At 35.9% G+C, this 14,852-nt stretch overlaps 4 protein-coding genes across 5 annotated transcripts; all 4 read left to right on the forward strand.

The window, feature by feature from the left end:
• The first annotated feature begins 509 nt into the window (after nucleotides 1-509).
• On the forward strand, nucleotides 510-1,022 carry LOC141589312 (interactor of constitutive active ROPs 2, chloroplastic-like). Its single transcript, XM_074410265.1, has one exon. The coding sequence runs from the start codon at nucleotides 510-512 to the stop codon at nucleotides 1,020-1,022; it is 513 nt and encodes a 170-aa protein (XP_074266366.1).
• An 11-nt stretch (nucleotides 1,023-1,033) lies between these two features.
• On the forward strand, nucleotides 1,034-1,501 carry LOC141589328 (interactor of constitutive active ROPs 3-like). The gene has a single exon (XM_074410266.1). It carries the CDS (start codon nucleotides 1,034-1,036, stop codon nucleotides 1,499-1,501), a length of 468 nt encoding a protein of 155 aa, XP_074266367.1.
• Nucleotides 1,502-5,109: 3,608 nt separating this feature from the next.
• On the forward strand, nucleotides 5,110-9,045 carry LOC141613723 (E3 ubiquitin-protein ligase SPL2-like). Of its 2 annotated transcripts, XM_074432470.1 has the most exons (6): nucleotides 5,110-5,509; nucleotides 7,004-7,087; nucleotides 7,592-7,783; nucleotides 7,887-8,008; nucleotides 8,515-8,634; nucleotides 8,726-9,045. In XM_074432470.1, the coding sequence occupies exons 1-6, from the start codon at nucleotides 5,192-5,194 to the stop codon at nucleotides 8,820-8,822; spliced, it is 933 nt and encodes a 310-aa protein (XP_074288571.1). In that variant the 5' UTR covers nucleotides 5,110-5,191; the 3' UTR covers nucleotides 8,823-9,045. The 2 variants fall into 2 exon arrangements, with proteins under 2 accessions (XP_074288571.1, XP_074288575.1); XM_074432474.1 differs by lacking the exon at nucleotides 7,592-7,783 and having other exon boundaries at nucleotides 5,129-5,509.
• Nucleotides 9,046-9,779: 734 nt separating this feature from the next.
• LOC141617071 (E3 ubiquitin-protein ligase SPL2-like) lies at nucleotides 9,780-14,149 on the forward strand. Its single transcript, XM_074434264.1, has 5 exons — nucleotides 9,780-10,210; nucleotides 12,529-12,615; nucleotides 12,790-12,927; nucleotides 13,454-13,590; nucleotides 13,788-14,149. The coding sequence occupies exons 1-5, from the start codon at nucleotides 9,875-9,877 to the stop codon at nucleotides 13,936-13,938; spliced, it is 849 nt and encodes a 282-aa protein (XP_074290365.1). The 5' UTR covers nucleotides 9,780-9,874; the 3' UTR covers nucleotides 13,939-14,149.
• The last annotated feature ends 703 nt before the right edge of the window (nucleotides 14,150-14,852 follow it).

The raw sequence follows: 14,852 nt of genomic DNA on the forward strand, positions 1-14,852 counted from the left end.
AAAAAACATTAATTTAAATATCATTTAAATTAATAAAATACTTCATCGACTACGCCCATTCTACGCCGTAAAACGAGCTCCAAATAATGACAATGACAACTAATGAATACATGTGTCCTATCATTATCGGGTGTTTGTCGGGTTCTCTATAAATTCCAATATCGACGGATACGGGTATCTACACCTTGGCATTCCATACTGTAAATATTGGCTCTGCTAATGCTATGTATGAATCTGAGAAGCAACTTTCGGACCTCTGTGCCTCTAAAAGCGCTACTGCCACAGATTTCCAGGACAATCCTCAAGAGGACCAAGAGTGGGAATCTAAAATCGAGGCTTTGACTAAGCAACAACTTGATGACGCTGCTTCGTTAGCGTCAGTTTTGGATGAAATCCAGAGGCTTAAACAACAACTTGAGAAGGCCTCTGAATCGGAGGAAAATAGTTCCCTGGTTGAGCTTTAGAACTTGAAGAATACTTTGGCGGAAACTCGTTCTCTTGCTGATACCATGAAACACGAGCTAGTGCAGGCCAAAGAATCTGAAGCCCAGGCCCAGAATTTAATCAAGCAGACTTTAGCCCAACTAGAAGCTGCTAAGGACACCATCAATGCACTCAGATCAGATGTTGCAAATTCGACAAAGGCTTATGATGCAGTTGTGTCCGATTACAGATCGATCAAGGGCACATGTAAGCTTCCGGAAAGTTTTTTTGAGAATCTCAAGACGGTTAATAGTGATCAGTGTCAAATGGATTTGGAAGCTGCTAAGTTGGAGGTAAGGCAGCTAAGATCTGCCCTAGAAGTTGTTGAGACGCGAGCTGAGGAAGAACGATCCCTTAGCGAGGCGCAAATTAGGAGTGCATCTGAAATCTCGGCTCAGATCAAAGATCAGTTCAACTTAAGAGAGGCTGATCTGAAGGAAGAGTTGAGAAAAGCGGCTGCAAATATCGAGGAGTTGAAGGGAAGCTTGATGGACAAGAAACAGAATTGCAGGGTATTTCAGAAGAGAATGATATCCTAAACTCGAAGCTTATGAAATTCGAGTTGGAGCCCAACAAAGATCAGGAACTGGGAGCTGAGCTGATGAAGATAAAGGCAAATTTGACGGATAAGGAGATTGAATTACAAAATGTTTTGGAAAAGAATGAAACACTCAAGCTAGAGATCACTAAACTAAACGCTTCTCGAACCGTTGAGATGGATGCTTTGGCGAAGGTAGCAAGGGTGACAGAGCAGCTCGAGAGGGCTCAGGCAACAAATGGAGAAATGGAGGCTGAGCTAAGGAGACTTAAAGTGCAGTCAGATCAATGGAGGAAGGCTGCAGAGGCTGCTGCTTCGATGCTCTCACCGGGAAGCAATGGCAAGTATGTCGACCCAACTGGACCACTGCCTCTTTCACCTTACTTGGATGACTATGATGAAGATTCCTTCAAGAAGAAGAATGGGAATGGGAATGTCTTGAAGAAAATCGAAGTTCTTTGGAAGAAGCCACAAAAATAGAACACTTTAAACCAGGCAAGTTTATAAAGTTTATTGTTGATTTCATAGTAAAATTGACCTAACCTGAATAACCCGCTCCTAATTGCAACTGAATAGATCAACCTAACCCCTGACTACAGATCGAGATCCGATTTGACCAAATCTGACCCCTTCTAGGCAATCACAATGTAAAAGAATATATAAGAAACACCGGTATTTCTTAGCCAATGTGGGAATTGAACCCACATCTTGTGCATTGCACAATGCTCTGCCGTTTGAGCTAATTGGCTTTCGAAATAAGTAAAATGTGCACCTTGTTTTGCAGCCTAGTAACTCACGTTTAGCGGAATCACGTTTTTCTTTAGATTTGATATCTTTGATTTCCATATTTGGCAATATCGGAGTAAATTCTGATTTGTATCATCCCATGTTACAAAATTATAGGAAAATGTCTGTCAGTTGTTAGTGGCTTCCATTTACAGTTGCAGCAAAAACGAAAGCAAACTAGCAGATTTAACACCTAAATCAGCATCAAAATCTACTCAGATAAGGCCTGCAATTTTCGCTCAATAATCGACTCAATTCGTTCCCACAAAATGAGAGTAACATCCTCTAGAAGTCGACCATAACTTGAACTAATTGAACCCAAAGAACGAATTTCTGAAACCCTAATTTCAAAAATTCAACAAATTGATGCATTAAAGCAATTAGGGATTAGAAGACACCTGAAATTGGAGATAGGATGCCAGTTTAACCCTCCTTGAATCAATTACTACACTCGCACACTCAGATTTGAACCAATAGCTGCGTAGAAATCAATTCGAAGCAGCAAATCGACACCGAACTTGTGACAACAAATAAGATTGATATGGATTGGGTTTGTCGCCATGGTCGCCACAACAGGAGACGACGGAGGTCGAGGTTAGGATGGCGGTCATCGCAGTAGTAAGCGATGGAGCTCGGACATGCGGTGCTGGTAGAGGTGTGAGTGGCAGCATGGATGATGGTCGATTTTTTAAAGAAATATGAGAGAGATGGAAAATTGGGAAATGAATTATGTTTGGATGGGTTGGTGGATGCGCGACAATTTCGGGGATGGTATTACTAAAGATACAAGGGGTTATGAATGGTTCTCACAGTTCTCATTATACTACTGGTTCTCACCGGATGATAGATGGAATGAAGTGTACAAAAAAATAGAAAGAAAGAGAAAAAATAATAAGAAGAAACCATCCTCTCTATTGTGGGTGCTCTAAACCCACAATAGAGAGGAGGTTACCTTCCTCTTATTTTTTCACTTACTCTATATTTTTATGACACCTTAATATCTTTTCATTTACCTTATTTTTCATTATTATCATCTTCTTTCTTTACCTCCTCTAGTTTTCTTACCACAATAGAGAGAATCCTCTTAAATTATTAATCTTACTTTAAATAATCTCATATTTGATAAATAAATAAATTATTAGATACAAAGAAAGTAATGGTTGGTTAGTGGGCACTAGGGCCAATGTTTACTTTCCTCTACTTTCCTCTAAAAGTAGAGGAAGTAACCATCTTCCTCTTGCTAAGAGGACATGTAACATATGCCTCACAATAGAGAGGATGTTCTCTTAGAAGAGAGAGAGGGTTAAGAGGATGTTCAATCCTCTCTATTGTGGGTGCTCTAAGAGCATGTACAATAGAGAGGATTGTGCTCACACTCTCCTCTCTTAAAGGAGGTCCTCTCTATTGTGGAACTAATGTAGAGGCTTCTCTTAGTAAGAGGATGAAAAGGACTTCCTCTAATTTTAGAGGAAGTTGTGTCTTGGCCCTTGTGCTATTCAACCAATCATTATTGTCATATATTATTATTTTCTTATATTTTTTTAAAAAAAAAATAATGAAAGTTAGTGTGTAGTGATTAATATAAAGAGGAAGATAAAGCTTTCCTCTCTATTGTGGAAAAATATAAGAAAAATATAGAGGAAGAGGATGAAGATAGTGGAAATTGAGGTGGTTAAAAAGTGGATTATGTGTCAAGAAAATAGAAGAGAAGAAGAAAATTAAGAGGAACAAAAACTCCTCTCTATAGTACATGCTCTAAGAGGAGGCACAATCCTCTCTATTGTACATGCTCTTAGATATAAGGGGTCCTCTGTAAGTTTTCCTAAAAAGACGGGTATTACATTAATGATCTCCACATTCTTATAGAGAGTAAATTAATGAAACGAAATAGTAACATATATAGATCAGTGAATTGTTTTATATGTATTGATCACTTGAATGAATATGGAGGCATTTATGATTTATATACACACTTCAATGATTATTTGGTAATTATATTTTGACTGATTCGTAGTTTATAATTCGTGTAACTACGTAAAATTATACTACATTATCTTAACATAACACTTTAATCAAATAAATTCATTATATATACGTTAGGTTCTTGAATTTTGATACGAGAATACAAACCACAAATGTATGAATACATAGGTGGGGGAAAATAAAAACGACAACTTGAACTATTATGAATTTATGATATCTACTCGATAATTTTTTTTTTTCTGTTATTGTTTGATAATTTGGTGCTGTTTGGCCTTACTTGTGTGAAAGAGCTTCTCCTTTTTAGAAGGAGTTTTTTCACATGCTACTTTTTGGAAAAAAATTATTTGTTTGACCATACTTTTGTAATAACTACTTCTTATCAAATTTATATGTTTGGCCTAACTTTCCATCTAGTTTTTTTTTTATTTTTTTAATACTCGTTTTGTTTGTAGAATCATTATTTGAATAAAAACTAATTTTTAAAAATTTACTGTAATCACTCGAGAATTGTACTAAAACATATGATTACTCTTCAAAATAGTTTTATACACCTTTGTCGAATCAAAATTACGCCGATAAATAGTTGGAGTTGATGATTGATTAAATGGTACTTTAATGGTGTGTATGTGAGAGAGACAAAAGATTGTGCAGAAGAGAGCAAATGGAAACACCAATAACACAACATATAAAGAGGTAAAGATTTTCTAGAGGAAAAAGAAAAAAAAAAGCGTAAAACATTTGGATTTTTTGGTGCTTTCTTGAAAAGTAGAATGAGAAGTAGAAAATTGTTACTTCTACTTTTTGGGGCCTAGAATGAGTTTTTGACTTTTCAAAAGTAGTTTTACATTTGTATAAATTATACTGTTTGGTCTGAGTTCTCCTCTTCCAGTTAGAAAAGTACTTAAAAAGCTTGGCCAAACAGGCCATTAATTTACTTATATTAGGATTATTTAGAATAGTTATATTAAAACTTTTTTCGAAGTCTACTCTCGTTAGAATACTTTTATTAATGTTTTTTAAATCATAGTAATCCTAAAAGAGTTGGACTCTATTGCTTCCAAAAAGTATCCAGCAATTTTATACTCCCTCTTATTCTACATAACCGTCCCATTGTGAAAATGACACAAGAATTAAGAAAGTGAGTTTAGACCACACAAAACGGACAATGAGACAGTTATGTGAATAGACGGAAATAGAATTGAATTTGGACCACACAACACTTACCAAAAATAGACAATGAGACAGTTACCCGACTAGACGGAAATGGATAATGAGACGATTATCTGGAATAGGAGGGAGTAAATATTTTTCCTTATAAAAGAGATCAATAAACAAAGGATAACAATTAATCGGGACGGAAACCGAAAGAATAATTAACTACAGTAGTAATCCGTGATTATCATGTCAGGTGGAGACCAAATAGCCCCTGACGGCGTAGTCATAGGCATAGGCGTAGCCCTCGCTTTTGTGGCAATCGGATGCCTTGGAAATTACGCTGCCACGTCATCCGCTCTCCAAAAAATCCGCGACGCGCCGTTCGTCCACGTGTCCGACCTACGATCACTCCTCAACGGCGGCGGCGGAGAGAGATTGGTAGTTGTGAGGGGAGTAATTGAGTCAAAGTCCGCCATTAAAGGGAGCTGTAAGAGCTTTTGGCCTGATATTCTTGTTTCTAAACAATCCGGCTATCGCGCTGTCGTTATTCAGAGTTCGCAGAAGGTAATTGTTTGAATTTAATTAGTGTATTGATTAGTTTGTATGTTAAATGTTAATATGATGTTCTTGTAAAACGTATATGTATGGTGTTGACATGTTTAAGCTTCTGTGAGTCGCTGATTAGGTTTTCGTAGCGAAATAGTTTGAGTTTGTGCCAGCAGTTGATTAGGTTTTGGTGTGAAATTTTGTGAAGAACATGTAGCGGAGTTTATGTTGTAAGAATTAGAGCTTGTCTGACTAGATGATTAGGTTTTGGTGTCGAAGTTCCGTCAAGAATATACAGCGGAATTTATATTATACTGTAGGAATTTGAGGTTGTGTGAGTCATTGAATAGGTTTTGGTATGGAACGTGAAGAGTATACTGCTAAGTTTATGTTGTAATGTCGGAAATTTGAGGTTATGTGAGGCATTGATTGGGTTTTGGTGTGGAAATTTTGTGAAGAGTGTACAGCAAAGCGAAGTTTATGTTGCAGTTTAGAAATTTGATGTTGTGTGAGTCGTTGATTAGGTTTTGGTTGGAACGTGAAGCGTCTACTACCAAGTTTATGTTCTAGTGTTGGAATTTGAGATTGTGTGAGTCGTTGATTAGATTTTAGTGTGGAAATTTCGTGAAGAGTATATAACAAAGTATTTGTTCTAGGGTAGGTATTTGAGGTTGTGTGAATGTGGATTGGGTTTTACTATGGAATGTGAAGAGTATACAACAAAGTTTATGGTGTGGGGTAGGAGTTTGAGCTTGTGTGAGTCGTTGATTGTTATGGTGGAAATTTCGTGAAGAGTATGTAGTGAAGTTTTTGTTGTACGAATTTAAGGTCGTGAGTCATTGATTGAGTTTTGGGGTGGAATTTTTTTTGAAGAGTATGCAATGTAGAGAAATTTGTGCTGTAAGAAATTGAGGTTGTGTGAGTCGTTGAGTAGGTTTTGGCGTGGAAATTTTGCGATAAGGTGAAATGGTAAAAGATTGTGAGTCAAAATCCAGGTTGTCTTTTTATACGAGCTTGTGCAAGTGATTCGTTAGTTCTCTTGTAAATTACTTGGTAGAATGAGAAAGCCGAAGAATCATAGTGAATCCTTAGCCATGTTAAGTCAAACTAGTTTCTGGAAGGTACTTAGCTGCTGAATTAATGAAATTGGAGTTGAAATGGTGCTTTAGGCAAAACTATTGTCAAGTAGACGAAACGATAGTGGCTATATACTCCCTACTATGCGCTCAAGTATGTTCAAATTTATCCTTCTGTTTCTTTGAGTCTCTAAGATGAACAATTCCTAGGTGCAGGACTGTATGGGTATCCATATCATATTTGATAACTTTACACATGTTAGTGGTTACATAAATACATAATCCTCATACTTGGCTGTGCTTTTCCAAAAGTCCAGGCCTGGCGAGAAGTGAGATACAACTTGCTACGGGTCGTGTTTTCATAAATCTTATTTTGCTGAGTCTGTATTAGTTGTCCCTAATTATCGTTGTTTTTTGTTCATTTGCATGCTTCAAGTTTCTCTTCAATGAACGGTATCCTAACTCGAAAGAAGTCGTGGCCAGTGCGTTGAGAGACCAGGAGTCTACCTTAACACAAGCGGTATTATTCTTGATTCTGTGTAATTTGTGAGTTCACATTTCAGTTGTTTTCCATTCTGTTTTTGATGGATTAGAATTACTAGCCTATCATGATTTATATTCTCTTGAATTTTTGCCTTTTTTTTTTCCTCTTATGTTCTTGACGCAATTTTCATCTTGGGTCATTCGGAAACTGCTAACACAAAGATAAGGTTGCCCTAAATTATTGGTTGTGTTGAGTATGATACTTCTGCTTATATTAATTTAAGATACTTCTGCTTGGTAATACCAAAATGCTGGAAGGACTGGGATTAGGAAGATTGAGAATCATTCATCAATAATGACCTGAGAAATTCGTGAGCGTTTCAATAAAGAAACATAAGTTCTTATCATATACTCGTATAGGCGTATGTATTACTACACTTTTGTGTAATTCAAACTGCTTATCTATTCTCTGCTTGGGTCTCTCTGAAAATGTTCAGTTAGGTCCTCCCAGGCTTCATGCGTTTGATGTATGTTGTTGCAGGTTCCTTTTGTTCTTGTTGATAGTCGAGAACAGCCATTATCAGATTATGTTGTTGTTGATTTGAACGGGTCTAAACACCCACTGCCTCTTACTACAGTCTACCGTAAAATGCTACCAATGCCAACTTCCCCGCTTACTTGTCAACAGGCACTACGTGTACATGAAGAGGCACTACGTGTACATGAATATCCTGTAAAATTTTTATTTACTTCGGGTTTATTCATCCAAACTCCTATCTCCATGTATGAAGAAGCCCTTCCTTCCCAATTATTCATTAAATTTAATTGATGTGAAGGTTTGCATGGTTGACGAGGAGAAAGTTCTTCCACTGGGAAAGGATGTCACGGCAGTTGGTGTTTGTTCCTCAAAAGATGGGGTTACACGGATCAAGTCATGTGAAGATCTTCCATACTTTTTGTAAGCCTACCGACTACTTTAACTTGTTTTATATGCAGCTCTTATGCTTAGATGGCAATATTTTGAAAGTATTTCATATTCGACGATGCTGTTGAGCTATTCAACAGAGATTTCAATTTTCAATCCAATTTCAGGGCACTTTTCACTAGTATGTTTCAGGATAATTACTCGAAATTTGGTTGCTAGGCACACTTAGGTCCTGTCCTTTTGTCCTTAATTTCAATTGAGGTCAAATTAGGTCCTACAAGCTCAATTCAATTCATTTTTGTTCTTCAGTTCAAGTCGGGTTAGCTTCTATAAGTTCAATAGTTCATTTTAGGTAATTTTAGTCCAAAAGAACGAGGCTTAGTCATTTCACTCATTTCTAGTCAACACACCGTGGGCTGCAGAGTCGGATTTCTTTTGGAAAAGCATTGGGCTGGGGGGGGCTTCCAATTTTAAAATTTGATCTGCTATTTATCATGCAGCTATATTATCATGCTGTATTTTTTATTTTATATTTGCAGGGGTGAAAAGACCCAGGATCAAATGATAACTGATCTGTCATGCAAGTCAGAAATCTTATTCATGAGTGGTATTATTGTTGGGTTCGTGTCAATTGCTGTACTAGGTTATGTCATTACGAGGTAACGTTTTTTCATATTTATCGAATCTTGGTTCCAAAATTAAATTGTTTAAGCTTACAGGGTTGATAGTAGATTACTAATTGTGTTTCAGGAAGTGGAACAAATGGAAGAAGCAATGGCTGGAAAGGAGGCGGCAACAGCGAAACCGTATTTCTAGAAGACGAGGATTTGGAAGAGGTTCTGTATGATCAATGTGTGATCTACCGTGCACTTGGTTTGTTTCATAGTAGTTGGTTAACATCAAATTGTGTCTGTAAATAAATCTTTCTGGGTTTGTTCTAACACAAATGGAGGGTAACTCGTCACCTCGTGAAGAGGTTCATAGTGCCGGTACTTCTTCGAAAACTGGGAGCACCATTGCACCCCTAAAAACGCCGGTAGTAGGATGCATCGAGGTCATATATTTCTTCATATCCGTTGTTTTTAATTGGCTTCTGAACAATTGCTGTGCTTTTAACTCAAACCGACATGAATCGACTCGTAAACTGATATTAAACAACCAGGTTAATGACTGTTACAATGTAGCTTAATATCAAATTGACGTTCGTTCATCTTAATTGTTTTCAATTGTTTTCACTCAACTAAAAAACACTTATAAATTGTTCTAAACATAAAATTATCACTCCAAAATTAAATATAAATATAAAAGTACCATACAAGTTGATGGGCACGGGAAATCTACATATCCAAACCCTTTGACTCGACCCATTACTAAGCGGACTCAAAGCCAATCCTTACGCGATGCTGATATGACATAAACTATAACCGGCCAGGTCTTGTTATTGACACACATAACCTGAAACCGATATAACTCGATCCACTTAGATCCGATCCATAACAAACCCAAGTGATCCGATTGCCACCCTGTTACGCCAAGCCATATGGCGTGTATGAGATAACATCTCTCCCTCTTCCTCAACTTCGTTAATTCCGATCTACGAGGACCCTATTCCGATAATTATTTTCTAGTAAATCTCATATACATTGACTAATTTTTTTGCTAAATTTTCCTTAATAAATGACAAAAAGAAGATTGTATGGTAACATTAATTATTTATTTATTTTGATAATTTTCCAAAACATAAAATCCCATTGTATATCAACGTTTCTTGATTAAGAAGTTTACACAACTTTGAACTCAAACAATCTATAAAACTCTCCTCTTCATTCATCATAGTATATACTCCGTAATTCCGATAAACATACATCAACATTATTCATCGATCAATTCAACGTAGAGATGAGAGTAGCGCCAATCGAAGTCGTCGCCTTGTTATCAAGCGTAGGATGTTATTATGCATCAAGTAGGATGAGGGCACGTAAGGAAGAAGCACACGACGAAGTCGCTATGCTACGTTCCATTCCCGATTTACCAATTGGTGTCGCTTCTGTAATGCTACCTAACCCGGATACCAAGAGACTTGTTTGGTTACGCGGTGTTATCTTGCCTCTTTCCTCTGTCGATGATCTTTGTGACAACTCTGACGACGAGTCGTCTTCATCGACGGTTGATACGGCACTTGTATCAGATAATACCACTGATCTTAAGCCCGTTGTCCTTGTGGATCGTACTTGGGTTAGTTTACTCATTCTCGTATTCTTTACTCTACGTATTTGTTTAATTAGTTACTAGTGTAGATCTCGCGCAAATGCGCGGTAGGTCTTTTAATTTTTAGTGTGTTAGTTATAAATTTTAGATTTTAATTTTTATAAAAAATAACTAATATTAAAATTAATCAAAAGAATTGCATAGTTCCATGAATTGTGTTTTTTATGAAAATATTTTAACTATATCAAATTATTTTAAAAAAATTATTTTTTTCTACAAAGTTAATAATAGGAGATACATTTTTTGTATGTATAGATTATTTTAAATGGAAATTAGTTTAATAAATGAAAATATAATTTGTTTCCATACATAAATTTGAGCACTTTGGAAGGAAAATTTTAGAGAAGTTGTATTATCTTAGTATATGAGAGGATTAATATATTTTTAAATTTGCACCTCAGTTCCCTCAATTGTATTTTGATATGAAACAGAAAAAATGAAATGGAAAACTAATTTAAGCCGTGATTTTTTTTAGTGAATGTTTTTTTGGCACGAAACTAATAGTAAGCATGTGTCAAGTTATTCTCTATAGTAATAATTATTGCATTACTGAAAATTTTAGCAATTTCTACTCTATAGTTTAATATCAATTTTATTTTATTTTAACGGAAAAATCATAATTATGAATTTATTAAAAAATTAGAGTTTATTTATAAGAATATATTTATTGAAAAGATAATAATGTAATGAAAGAAAATTTTATTTATTACCTTATTTAGCTAGATGCTTTTTGGAAGGAAAACTAAGAGAATTTTTATTCTCTTAGTAATAGGGGATCCTTATCATGAGATCGTTCACATAATAATAATATTCGTAGTAATTAATTTTTGGTAAAATAGGAACTTAGATTAAAAAAGCAGATAGCCACGGCGTTAATTTTAAATAGCAAAATGTCTTGAAGAGTTTATTGTACTCGTACTAATTAATTTGAAATTAGTGTCGATTATCTATTTCTATCCTAAGGTCGACTATTTTTTTTTTTTTTGGTATGGAAGCTAGATTGATCCCCTAGGACAGTGATAGAGCTAGGGGGCTAGCAGCTCGCCTTGTAGCGGAGCCAGGATTTTAATTTAGGAGTGCGGAAAATTTTAGGAGGTGACTAATTTCATAAGGTAGACTTGAATTTTTTTCGAAAAATTTAACTAAAACTTTGAAAATTTCATCCGTCTAGCTCCACCACCACCTCACCAGCTGATGGAAATCGCAAAAGTTTTCGTATTTTCGAAAAAAAATTTAGTTCCCCTTATACCATAACCCGTTCGCCTCGCTTTCGCCCTCGCTGGGTTCAAATCCTGGCTCCACCACTCCTTTAGGGTAGGACAAATCTATCTCATCCTTTTAAATGGACGAGGTAGGTTGAAATCCGTCTTTCTTTTTTTTGGACGGAAAGAACACATTAAAATAAAGTAGGAAAGAAAGTCAAGTACATCACAGGGGAGGGTCGGGGGCCGAAATAAAATCCGAATTACATAAATTTAGTACAAAAGAAGGAGAAATATCCCAAATAAAATAACCATTCTGAGTGCTAGTGTCTTTGAAGGCAAAATAACCATTCTGAGTGCTAATTCCTTGTTTGCATTTCTCTTCTCAAATACAATCTTCAAAAGGGGTGGTCCAAGAGGAATTAGCTGAGGTACAATTGTAGTGGAGCCAAGGCTTTCAAACCACCTTAAAGCCAACTATTATTAATTTTACTAGGGTTATACGTAATATTATATTTTAAATTTTTGATACTGTAAGCGATTTATTGTGTTTTATTTGAGACTAGAGCTGGCAAACAATAACACGACACGAAAACACGACACGAACCCGACACGAAATTAATGGGTTTGGGTTGAGGCCTAATGACCTATTTATGTAAGTGGGTCGACACGAACACGACACGATATTTAATTGGGTTGGGTTTGGGTTGAGCTCTCTAAACACGAACCCGACACGAATGACCCATTTACTAAATTAATCCTAATTTTTTTTATCCTTTATCACATAAATATACTTAAACTTTCCAAATATGGACATGACACGAAAACACGACACGAACCCGACACGAAATTAACGGGTTAGGGTTGAGGCTTGACGACCCATTTATGTAAGTGGGTCGACACGAACACGACACGAGATTTAATTGGGTCGGGTTTGGGTTGTAGGGTTTGTGACCCGTTTACATGTGACACGAACACGAACCCGACACGACCCGATCTGTTTGCCAGGTCTATTTGAGACTGATTTGAGCAATTGACAATCTGACACTAATATATATCTAATTAATCATTTAATGCATGAAGCACATATGCAAGAGAACAGGAACAGAAATAATCGGAGGCACCTCAAAAATGACGAAAACGAAACTAATATCGGAATCAAAGAAACAGGTATTATCATCGTCGTCAAAACATATTACTTATTGTTATCATTTAAATTGAGGTGCATAAGATATTATGCGATGTTGTGCACTTGTATATGCACGATTAATGTTACGGTTATACTTGATTCGTTTTATCTAAAACACTTGATTATTAGTGAATCTAATTAATCTTGTTTTACAGGTTCCTTTTATAATGGCGAGGCAAATACCGAAACCATGCAACGAATATGTATTTGTTAATTGGGACGGTAACGAAGACCTTGTTCCCCTAAAACAAGTTAGTTGTAGTAGAAAACAACTTCTTAATCTTTCACAACTTGTAAGCTTTCTCCTAATTAATTACTCCTTATATTAATATTATAATTTATTTTTCGATATACACGTTTGTCCAAGTCAGTTTTCCTCACAGAGAATAAAAAGGTAAGCAAATGACTTGGAACGGAAAGAGTATACACCCAAACCATACCAAAAGCTTAAGCTAATGGTTGGAGTCCCAAGTTCGGCTTTTATACTCTAACACTTTTCCTCACACGAATGCCCAAAATGCAACTGCATGTCTGCATGTCTCCCCATACCTGAGATTCGAATCCGTAACCTTTTGGTCACACCGGCTCTGATACCACTACAAAGGGCGACTAAAAACAGCCGCCAAAGTCAATTTGGCTACCGCATATAATCGCTCAATACCAGTCGCGAGCCTTAGTCGCCTAATAGAAATCGGGGGACTAAAAGTAGTCGCTAAATTTGGCGACTGAAACCATATCAACCAAAAGTGTAAGGTGATAGCTAAAGTCCTAAATCGGCTTTTATACTCTAACATACTTATATATACTCATGAATTACAGGATAGTGAACTGACAGTTGAGGAGGAACGTGAAGAAAAAGCCCTTTCACAAGGCACAGTTGTTACTGCCCTTGGCCTCCTAAGCTCAGATAAAGGAATTCTCACTATCGAACCCTCTGAAGCACACCCTTTTTTCCTGTAAGCAAACTAATTACAGTAATACATACATATATATACCCGTCTAAAGATTAAAACGGGTCGTTAAATAACACCAGAATCTTGTTTTGTTTCTCATCTATCCTATTTGACCTGTTTTATGTTTTAAGATAGATATGTTGTCATATATAAGTGTAACAATACTATAATTTTGACGTGTATGTAAAATATTCATGTAGCACAACGACGAGCAAGGAGCAGATGATCGAAGAACTATTGGACGATATCGAAACAACATTATCACACAAAGAGCGTTTATATCGTGAGATGTCATTTGCTTTTGCTGGCTTCCTCTTTGGCGTCTCTCTAATACTAAGAACCAAAGACTAGATTGATATTCAAATTTACGGGTTCATGGCGATCTTAGTGTTACAAGTTTATAATTAAACTTAATTAATATGAGAAACTAATTAGTTAACTATTCATCGGGTTCTACTCCCTCAATTTTAGTCATTAGTAGTTTACCTATTTTATTTATGGGTGTCTTGTTCAAATATTTATGGGTAATTTGATTAACCATTTGTTATCACAAGTGGTCCCCTATTCTCTTCATGGTCTCCCAAATTGATCGATTTATGGGTGTCTTGTTCAAATATTTATGGGTAATTTTATTTATGCGTGTTTGAAGAGTATTAGAGACGATGTCACCACTCCTTTTATCATAGCAAGACAACTTCTCTGTCTCACACACAAAGTACGGTTTCACACAAATAAAGGATGGCAACGGATTCGGCATGGATTCGTTGTTAGTAACACGGACCAGGTTCTAAGTTCTTTTTTCTAGGATCAAAATCCGTCTTTAAAAGACAAATTTTATCAATCAAGTCAAATCTGAAATCAGAATTATTGACTCAAAATGCATAGAACGCATATATTATTGTATTCTCTCCATCCTAATTATTTGTTTATTTTTATTGTGCACATCCTAATTATTTGTTTACCTTTATTGTGCACCTAAGAAATACTCCGTAGCAAGTACTCCGTAACTTACTTGTCCTAATTCAATCAGGATTTGAATTGACCCATGAACTGATGTAAATTCAATCAATCAATACATACATATATATAAAGCAGAAACTATATAAAGCAGAAACTTTTCGAGCGATATTAGAGAGTCCAACTTTTTTAGAAATCATAAAAAGAGTAGATTTCGAAAAAATTTAAATAAATAAAATTATCCTAATAAAAGTAGATTTCTAAATATTTAAAATAAATTTTAATAAAATTATCCTAATATAAGTAGA

The sequence above is a fragment of the Silene latifolia genome, chromosome 1 (assembly GCF_048544455.1).
Source record: "Silene latifolia isolate original U9 population chromosome 1, ASM4854445v1, whole genome shotgun sequence".
NCBI classification, from domain to species: domain Eukaryota; kingdom Viridiplantae; phylum Streptophyta; class Magnoliopsida; order Caryophyllales; family Caryophyllaceae; genus Silene; species Silene latifolia.